General features: G+C 40.6%; 1 protein-coding gene across 1 annotated transcript; it reads left to right on the top strand.

Moving 5' to 3' along the window:
- The first annotated feature begins 3,200 nt into the window (after positions 1–3,200).
- th2 (tyrosine hydroxylase 2) lies at positions 3,201–11,313 on the top strand. The gene is made up of 12 exons (XM_033615018.2): positions 3,201–3,510; positions 5,033–5,207; positions 5,370–5,458; positions 5,551–5,618; positions 5,701–5,751; positions 5,843–5,988; positions 7,587–7,722; positions 7,812–7,881; positions 9,211–9,267; positions 10,249–10,344; positions 10,444–10,577; positions 10,941–11,313. The coding sequence occupies exons 1-12, from the start codon at positions 3,274–3,276 to the stop codon at positions 11,104–11,106; spliced, it is 1,425 nt and encodes a 474-aa protein (XP_033470909.2). The 5' UTR covers positions 3,201–3,273; the 3' UTR covers positions 11,107–11,313.

Below are 11,313 nucleotides of genomic sequence, written 5' to 3' on the forward strand. Positions count from 1 at the left end.
AGGAAAAAAGAACAGGGTTTGGCTTTATAATCTTACAGGACACAAACACCACTCTCCTGGGTGAAAGTCTGTGTTTATTGGACCCATCCCACCTGCCCTACTTGGACTTTTGCTGTCTTAACTTACATTCTTGTCCCACCACGTTTCCCCCGACGCCACCAAGCGCCCTTAAACTACAATGTCGACCAGCCACGTATCATGCTGATGTTAGTCTGAGTGGGCGGAAGTTCGCTGCATAGACCAGCCTCTCATTGGACGGAACGAGCCACCCGCTGAAGTCCCGTCCTACCACCTCCGGTTGTGTAGCAGTTTTCAACCGTTTTCAACACGTCCTTTACTAACTTTTGAGGTGTTTGATCTTGCGGGGATGTAGCCATTTTTCTGCCATGGTTCGCATCCTGTAGGTGATATTTTTGTGGGCGTGTTACACCAAAACCTGTTTCCACCGGCAATATTTTTGCAAGCGCACTGTTGCTGTGGCACCGCCCAGAACGATTGTGATTGGTTGAAAGAAATACAAGCAGCCGGGCGTTTTTTTTCGCCAATCTTAAAGTGAGAGTCGGCCCAGCCAGACCTTTCTTTTCTTGAGAAGGGTCTGGTGAGCGAGACTATGCTGATGTTAAAGGATGTTTTTTTTTATTTGTGTCTGATGCGCAAGTCACTGCCCAAGCGCGGGATTTCGATGACTTCGGAGCAACACCAGGCTCCCTAGCTATCATTTATTAAATGGACAGTTCATAATTATTAAACAATCCTTCTTACTTATGTTATTTATCAATGATAAGTAACACTTCAGGTGAAAGGAAAATATATATTTTTGATTTGGGGCTGAACTGTCCCTTCATGAATGCTGAATGAGGATATGCAAATTAAAGTCTTACCCATTTCTTTGATAGTGTGTAAAACTAAAACAGTCCCTGTCTCAGGCCTGTCTCAATAGAGGCCTGGTCTGGTTATAGAACTTCTTCGGATGTACAGTACAGGCCAAAAGTTTGGACACACCTTCTCATTCAATGCGTTTTCTTTATTTTCATGACTATTTACATTGTAGATTCTCACTGAAGGCATCAAAACTATGAATGAACACATGTGGAGTTATGTACTTAACAAAAAAAGGTGAAATAACTGAAAACATGTTTTATATTCTAGTTTCTTCAAAATAGCCACCCTTTGCTCTGATTACTGCTTTGCACACTCTTGGCATTCTCTCCATGAGCTTCAAGAGGTAGTCACCTGAAATGGTTTCCACTTCACAGGTGTGCCTTATCAGGGTTAATTAGTGGAATTTCTTGCTTTATCAATGGGGTTGGGACCATCAGTTGTGTTGTGCAGAAGTCAGGTTAATACACAGCCAATAGCCCTATTGGACAACTGTTAAAATTCATATTATGGCAAGAACCAATCAGCTAACTAAAGAAAAACCAGTGGCCATCATTACTTTAAGAAATGAAGGTCAGTCAGTCCGGAAAATTGCAAAAACTTTAAATGTGTCCCCAAGTGGAGTCACAAAAACCATCAAGCGCTACAACCAAACTGGCACACATGAGGACCGACCCAGGAAAGGAAGACCAAGAGTCACCTCTGCTTCTGAGGATAAGTTCATCCGAGTCACCAGCCTCAGAAATCGCAAGTTAACAGCAGCTCAGATCAGAGACCAGATGAATGCTACACAGAGTTCTAGCAGCAGACCCATCTCTAGAACAACTGTTAAGAGGAGACTGCGCCAATCAGGCCTTCATGGTCAAATAGCTGCTAGGAAACCACTGCTAAGGAGAGGCAACAAGCAGAAGAGATTTGTTTGGGCCAAGAAACACAAGGAATGGACATTAGACCAGTGGAAATCTGTGCTTTGGTCTGATGAGTCCAAATTTGAGATCTTTGGTTCCAACCGCCGTGTCTTTGTGAGACGCAGAAAAGGTGAACGGATGGATTCCACATGCCTGGTTCCCACTGTGAAGCATGGAGGAGGAGGTGTGATGGTGTGGGGGTGTTTTGCTGGTGACACTGTTGGGGATTTATTCAAAATTGAAGGCACACTGAACCAGCATGGCTACCACAGCATCCTGCAGCGACATGCCATCCCATCCGGTTTGCGTTCAGTTGGACGATCATTTATTTTTCAACAGGACAATGACCCCAAACACACCTCCAGGCTGTGTAAGGGCTATTTGACCAAGAAGGAGAGTGATGGAGTGCTGCGGCAGATGACCTGGCCTCCGCAGTCACCGGACCTGAACCCAATCGAGATGGTTTGGGGTGAGCTGGACCGCAGAGTGAAGGCAAAGGGGCCAACAAGTGCTAAACACCTCTGGGAACTCCTTCAAGACTGTTGGAAAACCATTTCAGGTGACTACCTCTTGAAGCTCATGGAGAGAATGCCAAGAGTGTGCAAAGCAGTAATCAGAGCAAAGGGTGGCTATTTTGAAGAAACTAGAATATAAAACATGTTTTCAGTTATTTCACCTTTTTTTGTTAAGTACATAACTCCACATGTGTTCATTCATAGTTTTGATGCCTTCAGTGAGAATCTACAATGTAAATAGTCATGAAAATAAAGAAAACGCATTGAATGAGAAGGTGTGTCCAAACTTTTGGCCTGTACTGTATAAAACCAGGTTGTTGGCTACCTTACATATTATATTAAGTCATTCATTATGTGTTCATATAGCTTTCAGTTAGGCTGTTGTTGTTGCCAAATATATTAATAATGAATTTAAAATGTTTATAGCTGCTGATGTCTACATTATAGTTTGTTATAGAGCATTTATTATAATATTTAAAAGGTGCTTTTAAAATGGGGTTTAAATAAATTGTCACCAAAAACATTTTTTTTAATTTATTTATTTTTTTATTCCTTATTTCATTTTATTTTATAATTGTTGTTTGTTGTATTTAAAGATTGTTGATGTTGCCAATGTCGTATTCTGGATCTGGGATATTGGCTTCATGGGCAGAGAATAAAATCCCTAATATATATAATTATGACTTCTTTATAAATAAGAATATGTCACCGTTATGTAACCTACACTGATCTATTTTGGTTGAATACATCTGTGATTTTCCAGAGCAGACTATTTTCCCTCCTGATAGCACTTTATTATTGTCCCATGGAGAGATGTAACATCATGACGCAAAACAGGCCTGAAAAAGCCAAACGCACGTGCACTACTTACGCAACTCATCTCCATAAACCCTCAGATGACAGGCTATATAAACCTGTCCCCTCACACACCGTCCCCATGTGTGTCACTCACTCCTCCAGCAGCCGGAGACATGAAGACGGAGAGCGGGGTGCAGACGGCGCCGTTCAGCGGGAGGAAGCAGAGTCTGATCGAGGATGCCCGCAGGGAGCGCAGCAGCTCCGCGGGCTCTCCGGGGCCCCCGGGGCCCTCCAGGTACGGAGACAGCTTCGTGTTCGAGGAGAAGGACGGCAGGGTGACTCTGAACGTCCTGTTCACACTCAGCAATGAGAAAAACGCAGGTTTCTTCAAAACGGGAAAAATATTCGAGGTAAGAATTAAATTCAGATCATTTATTATATTGTAATAACACCATTGTTGTAGGCTACATGATATTACAGTATTAGTTATATTGATGATGTCATGTTTAATTAGCATTTTCTGTTGTAGCTGGTGACGCAGGGCTGCAATCACTGATTAATCTGTTGATTCATTTGCTGATTAATCATCAATCTTTGGTCTATAAAAGAAAAATAGAAACAAAAATATAAAGTCTAATGTAAGACAACAAAATGGCACATCTTAGAGGCTGGAATAATCAAATAATTGGCGTTATTTATCTTATTTTATTTTATCTTATTATTTATTTCATTTAATTTTTGGCTGAACTGATTTCAATTTCTAGAAATTCAACTGACTAATCGATGTGGTCCCAATTTTAGGGAGCGAAAAACAAGTATTTTAAATGGTAATTACATGATGTATGCAGGTTTGTGATCTGAAATATATCCAGTAACTATAGTTATCATAACAGTTTTGATTAGTTTGTTTAATTATGTTTAATTATATATTAATTCAACATACAATGGACATGACTGTACATATTTATTATGTTTACTCTAATTCTATTATTGTTATATTCTACTGATGTATATATTGTAGTTACATTTTTAAACATTTATATTTAAACATTTTAATGTCATTCTCTTATCCTTACTTCTCTATAAATAAAGATTATTATTATATTATTATAAAAATGTAGTGGGATAAATGTACAAAATAGAATAAGTAGAAAGAAACAAACATAAATGGGTACAAGTACCTACAAAGTTGTACTTAAGTACAACACTAGAATGAATGTACTTAGTTATTTTAACTAGTACAAATAGGCCTATTGTACTTGATTCATATTTGTAACAGTAACATAAAACAAATCAGCTCTAATCCATAATTTTGACCATATCAGTAAGACTTATTCACATTTACAAATAATTGGAAAAATAGACCGTGATGCACTGTTTGGTTTTCAAAGACTACTGATGTAAAGATTTCACTGCATCAAGATACTAAAATAAAATTGATTTTTATTCATTATTAAGACCTTTTCATACATTTGAGAAAAAAAATCTACAAAAAAAAAAACAGGCCCTAAAATGCATTAAACGTTTTTTGTTTGTGTTCCGTTTGTCTTCATCCTAAAAGATCTGCTGCTTAATTAATGTGTGGCTCCAAATTTGTGTTTTGAATTTGGGATTTGACTAGAAGAACAGGCAAAAAAAAGTGCTTGAAATACATCACCTGAGGCTTTAACTTCCAAAAATCTACACTAATGAACGTCTGTGTGATGAGTGACAAGATATTTCTGGGTCAGCTGTTATTAAATCAAAGCACAGTGGACATTGTAGCTCCTTGGAGGCTCCTGGACCTCAATATTTATTCAGCATGATGAGGCCATTTTGGGATGCAGCTGAGGAGAGTGTCCTCAGTGTCAAAGCTTTGATTAGGAAGAATAATTCTGGTCTCTGTGGATAATTTTTGACCAACCTTTGCTTTTCTCTCTCCATCCCTCACAGACGTTTGAAGCCAAACTTCTCCACATCGAAAGCCGCCCAGGGAGGAAGTCAAAGAACAGCACGACAGACCTGGAGTTCTTCATGAAGTGTGAAGTTCACAGCTCTGACCTGGACGTGTTCATCAACTCACTGAAGAGAGTGGTTGACGACGTTCGCTCCATACCAGAGGAAAAAGGTACCTGATCTTATTATTTATGCCTTTTTCTTAGACCATGTGAGGACATCATATGCAGTTTAACATGCCTTATTAAATCAGTTAATTCTCATTTTAGGGTTTTAATCACATGATAAAAAGGGCAACAACAAAAGCACTAATTAATTATTTTCCTCCCGTCAGTTCCCTGGTTCCCCCGACAGATAAAAGACCTCGACAGATGCAACATGTTAATAACCAAATTTGATCCGGACATGGACCAGGACCATCCAGTGAGTGCTCACACATCTGCTGCACACTTTAAAATCACACTAATCACACAGAATAAAGCTTATTTATACTGATGTTACATGTTTGTCTGCAGGGATACAGTGATCCAGAATACAGAAAAAGAAGAGCCTTCATCTCTGAGCTCGCCTTCAGATACAAACAGTGAGTCAGATATTCACTCATCATCATTAAGCACCAAGTATCACTCAAATATTATCTCATATATGAATATTCTGTGTCACAGGGGGGACCCACTGCCCACTGTGGAGTACACAGCAGAGGAAGTGTCCACATGGTGAGAATGAGCTGCACAATCCTGCATGTTATAAATGCAGATACACAGTGGAGGATGATTAAAGTGCAATGATGTGTTGTTTTATTAACAGGAGGGAGGTTTACAGGCAGCTGCGGAGTATTTACCCTCGTCTGGCCTGCAGGCAGTTCCTGGACGGGCTGCAGCAGCTGGAGAGGGAGTGTGGCTATGGAGAGGACCGCATCCCTCAGCTCAGAGAGGTCTCCGCCTTCCTGAAAGGTGAGACAGAAATTTAGAATTGTGAGAGCTTTCTGGTCCTCAAAGATAAAACAGATTGAAAAAGTGAAGAACATGAATGTTGCTGGTCTTTTATGTGTTCTAAAAGAGACAGTTTAAGCAGAATTATGGGAGGTTTTGGTCTTTGAAAGTGAGCAGTGAAAAGGTAAAATCAAGGGCCTTTTCCGACACTCTGAAACAGAGGTGGTCAGATTCGATAATGTGAAAATACCTGGGGGCCAGCTGCCTCCTCCATCGCATGGGTCATTGGAAAAAATCCCTTACAATGAGACAAAGTCAACCCTTTCATCCTCCAGTGAAAAAGAATTAACTTTTCCACCGCTAATGAAAGCGTCAGCCTTCACTGTTGAATTTACACCACGTTGCTGTAGGGCTGTGTGTTGGCAAGAATCTGGCGATACGATATATATCACGATACAATATATTGCGATATATCAGCCCGTTCTCATTCTGAAGTCATCAGATACTACTGTTTTGTCAGTGATTTCGGTGACAGACAATGACGCCAAAGGCCACCTTTTGCGGCGGTATGATACGCCACTGGACGGCATCAGTTAGAAACGTGGCTGGATGGCACCTGTTGCAGCGGTGTGATACACTACTGGATGGCGTCAGTTTGAACGCTGATGGTGACAACATAATATAAGGACCTGGAAAGTCCATTTTCTGGGTCAAACAAATCCCGGACTTTTGCCCACGATTCTGGTGTCCGCTACCCATATGAATGCAGAGCCAAAGCCTGATGTTTTTTTTCTAATCCTAACCATTTGCATTTGTTGACATACTGGTGTTGGTTGCAGCGTCCCAGAACATCAACAGCACAGGCAGGAGGATACCTAGCACGTGATATGTAGATATGAAAGTCCACCGCCAAAGCATATATTGTGGTTTATTTAAATCTAATTGTAGGAAACCTGTCATAAAGAACATGCCATCATATGCATACAATCTGAGTAAATGTTAATGCAGTCAGAGCAGTAGGATCTGTATTTATCACAGCCCCTGTAACAAGTAGAATTAAGAGTGGTATATACACCGATCAGCCCCAACACTAAGACCCCTGCAAAACCTTTGATCCTGCTTTTCACGTGGACGCCATTTAACACGCACCACCCACCAAAGTACTGTTGCAGACAAAGTTCCCCCTTCTCATGGCACCCTGATAGCAGTTGGGCCAGATCCATGGTGAGACCTCTAACCTGTCATAGTATAGACACAGGACCTCTGGAGGTTTCATATGGTGTCTGGTACCATAATGGCGGATCCTTTCAGTCCTGTGGGTTGCGAGGTGGGGTACTGACATGTTGCACAGGTGTTTGATGAAGGTTGTCCTTCATGTCATGTATAGCAATGAGATCTGTACGAACTGAGATAGATATGAAATAGACAAAACATTAAAACGAAGAAAGGGACGGAGGGAAATTTTGAAAGAGAAATGTAGACCACCAATGCCCAAAAAAATCATTATAACGTTGAGGTTATATTCAATATACTGCTCTTATATTTTCATGCATCTACCAGCTTTACCTCCGTTGAGCTCCACCACAGTGTGTTTGACAGCGTCTCTCTCCTTCTTTTAGAGAAAACTGGTTTCCAGTTGCGACCAGTCGCTGGCCTGCTGTCAGCCAGAGACTTCCTCAACAGTTTGGCTTTCAGGGTGTTTCAGTGCACACAGTACATCCGTCACTCCTCTGCGCCCATGCACTCCCCTGAGCCGTGAGTCAACGCTTTCTGGGACCTACTTTGTCTGTTGATGTATTCAGCTGCTTCTTCTATCACTGACTCTGTTCCATCTGATCTGACAGGGACTGCTGCCATGAACTGCTCGGACATATTCCCATGCTGGCAGATAAAGAGTTCGCCCAGTTTTCACAGGTAACTGCTGCGCTGTGTCTTCTTTGATTTGGCATAATGAGAGTGTAATCTAGTGGGGCTGCAATATATATATATATAAATGTATATCAACTTTGTAAAATTAAGTTCACAATTTGCATTAGTTTTTTGTAAGTAGTTCCAACTCTGGAATTATTGAGTCAGTCCTATGAGCCTTTTATAATCTGCCAATCTCAATTAGTTTAGTGCAACCAACATGATTAGCTTTGACCTCAAAACGCTAAATGTAGTTGAACCAGTTTCATGTTTATCCAAAAGTTGTGGTGGTATTTAGTGGTCAAATTACTCTAATTACGTAAGATATTCCAACTTATTTATTTGAGTTCCACATGCTAAAACATGTCAATGTGACAAACGTAATTTTTTTATGCAGAAAAACTTCTTTGTTTTAAGCGTTACCCACTAACCCCATGAATCATTTGTTGGAGTGTGGTTAGGCTTTGGAAAATAAAACTAATTGTCATGTTTAGAAAAAAGATCATCTTTATGGTTAAAATAAATTCTTTTGCCACGTAATGTAGTGTAATGTAATGTGACCTAAATAAATGTGACGACGTCAGAGCCCAAACACTGTATGTAAATTCATTGGTATGGCCTTCTGGGTGGATGCAGGGGACACGTCTCCCTGTATATTTAGAGCATGTGTATTTGTCCCTCCTCCAGTAAAACATGAAAGTGGCAGAGGACCTTTACCTTTAAATTAAAGGTATCTCCACCTTTAATTGATGCAGAAAAGGCACAAAATTGAGCATAAAAGTTCACAAGAATGCAGGAAATTAACCGTTTGACGCTCAAACTTTGCTGAGGTTGGACCCCTAACCTTCCCGTTTCATATGTGCACCCTCCAATATTGAAACCCTCACAAAAATTGCATAATGTTACGTTAAAACAACGCAGACTTTTGGTTTCTCACAGAACACAAACTGCTGTCTTATGGATGAAAGTCCTGTTTTTGTTTGACCAATCCACCTCCCCTCCCTCCCACCCTGCGCTCTTTAACTACACTTAACTCTCAGCATCATGTATTCCCGTAGATGGGTTTACATAACAGTTGACAGTGTGGTGCTTCTCATAAGGACGCCAAAAGGGGACTTTAGCGTTGATACAACATACTAAGGGGCGTGACAAAGTGTTAGTCTTTGACACCCAGAGAGGTATAACAGACTAAATTATGATATCTGTTTATTTATCACAAGTAATATAGTTACTGTGATATTGAACATTATGGCATATCGCATGTTTTCCTCATACTGGGCAGCCCTATCATGTAGTTGTTTCACCTTGAATACTAATCAGTTTGAACTATTTCAGGAGATTGGACTGGCCTCACTCGGAGCTTCAGATGAAGACATCGAGAAGCTGTCAACGGTAAGTTTCAATCAAGATTTTAAACCTTAAATGACACTTTAAAGGGACCTGAAGTAGATGCAATGAGAATCAGATATGGTGTATATATCAAGGCTCCTTCCTTATATGTGGAAAAACTACTTAGCAACAAACCTGCCTCTGATTCATTGTCATGTCAGATGTTGAAAGGGCAGCCACAGGTGTGGATTTCAGGGGGAGCACAGGGGACACGTCCCCATTTTTATTTAGAACATGTGCATTTGTCCCCTCTAATAAAACATGAAAGTAGCAGAGGACTTTTATTGTGACATAATTAAAGACATGATGCAGAAAAGGCACAAATAGTCAAACTGGAAAGACTCAGGTGCATGATGAAGGACTTCCTGAGGACATTTTGCATGATGTGGGATCCCTTTTTTGAGTGAGAGCTGGACTTGATCATGTATTTTACAGATATTAAATTGTGATATGACAGGCAGACAACCATTATATTGTTTTAGTATTTAGTGGGTTTTTTTTTTTATCATCATACACGCATTTACACATATTTTAATTTCATTAGTTGTTTTGTTCTTCGTCTTGTTCTGGGTAATGATTTGGTTTGTAGTATTTGCCTTCTCTCTGTCTTGTATTGTTCTTATTTTACTCACTACTTACTTCGTTGCTGTGTCACCATTGGATTGACCAAATATTACTGTGCTTTCTATCTGCTTTATTTGAGAAACTCCAATAAACAGATTGTGGGGAAATAATAGAGCAGAAAAACTCACCAGAGTGCAGGAAATTAAATTTTTGATGCTCAAAAAGTTCTGGTGGAAGGCCCCCAAACTCCCTTGTTGCATGTTCCCCCCAATATCTGAGGGAAAACCCGGACTGGCTTCACCTTGTGCTTTTAATGGATCTCCACTGCCATCTAGTGGCTTCAATGAATAACTGCACATTATATTGCACTTCCTCCTACATCAAAATCTTCATCTGCCTCTTTCATTGCTTCCTCTACAGTTATACTGGTTCACTGTGGAGTTCGGCCTGTGCAAGCAGAACGGCACAGTAAAAGCTTACGGCGCCGGCCTCCTGTCATCTTACGGAGAGCTTGTTGTGAGTGTGCTCTCTGATGTTAACACACAAATATTTGTTTGCAAGTTAATCTTTATTCAGAGTATTGACAGTCTTTGACCTTTGACCTGTCCCTTCCAGTATGCTCTGTCCAATGAGCCAGAATACAGGCCGTTTAACCCCGAGGAGACGGCGGTGCAGCCGTACCAGGACCAGACCTACCAGCCTGTTTACTTTGTGTCTGAGAGCTTTGAGGATGCAAAGACGAAGCTGAGGTAATCACTGATGATACTTTATGATGACGACATCACTGTTGTTGGGTGCAAACACACAAACTGTGTTTACTGAGCTGGATTTTACTGTCTACCCTTCAAATAAAAGAAAATGTATTTTAATATGATGTGGCTTGTTCAAAGCATGGCACATAGAGTTTTGGAATAGTTTTTGGGAGATATCAGCCGCAGAGATGGACTATAGTGGAACTAGATGGCACTTAGCTTCTGGTGCTTCATAGTACTGGTGGTCAAAACCTCCACAAACCTTTAATAGGTTTAGAAACACCCCAGAAAGAGACTTATGTTCTTTTCCTAATCAGCATCTACTAATAATCTGCCATATGCATTCATTCATATCCACAGGAGATACTCTGCAACCATCAAGCGCCCCTTCACAGTCCGCTACGACCCCTTTACCTGCAGTGTGGAGGTTCTGGATCAGCCCGGCAAGATCCAAAACGCCCTGAGCCAGATGAGAGAAGACCTGAAGACCCTTCACAGCGCTTTGGAGAAGTTCAGCTCGTCTTAAGACCAGGAGCAGACGCTCTACAGAGAGGAGGAAGTCATACAGAAAGAGAAGAGGACATTTGGCCTGTATAAACACTGTATATGAGATCTACTGTTTGAACAACACCTACAGAACATCATAATGTAGTCGAGTTTGTGACGTTCCACATGGCCACTTGTGTGTGTATAATGTATCATGTAAAAAGAAATAAATGTTTATTTTCCTGAA

Source organism: Epinephelus lanceolatus, chromosome 23, assembly GCF_041903045.1.
Source record: "Epinephelus lanceolatus isolate andai-2023 chromosome 23, ASM4190304v1, whole genome shotgun sequence".
In the NCBI taxonomy this organism is placed as follows: Eukaryota; Metazoa; Chordata; class Actinopteri; order Perciformes; family Serranidae; genus Epinephelus; species Epinephelus lanceolatus.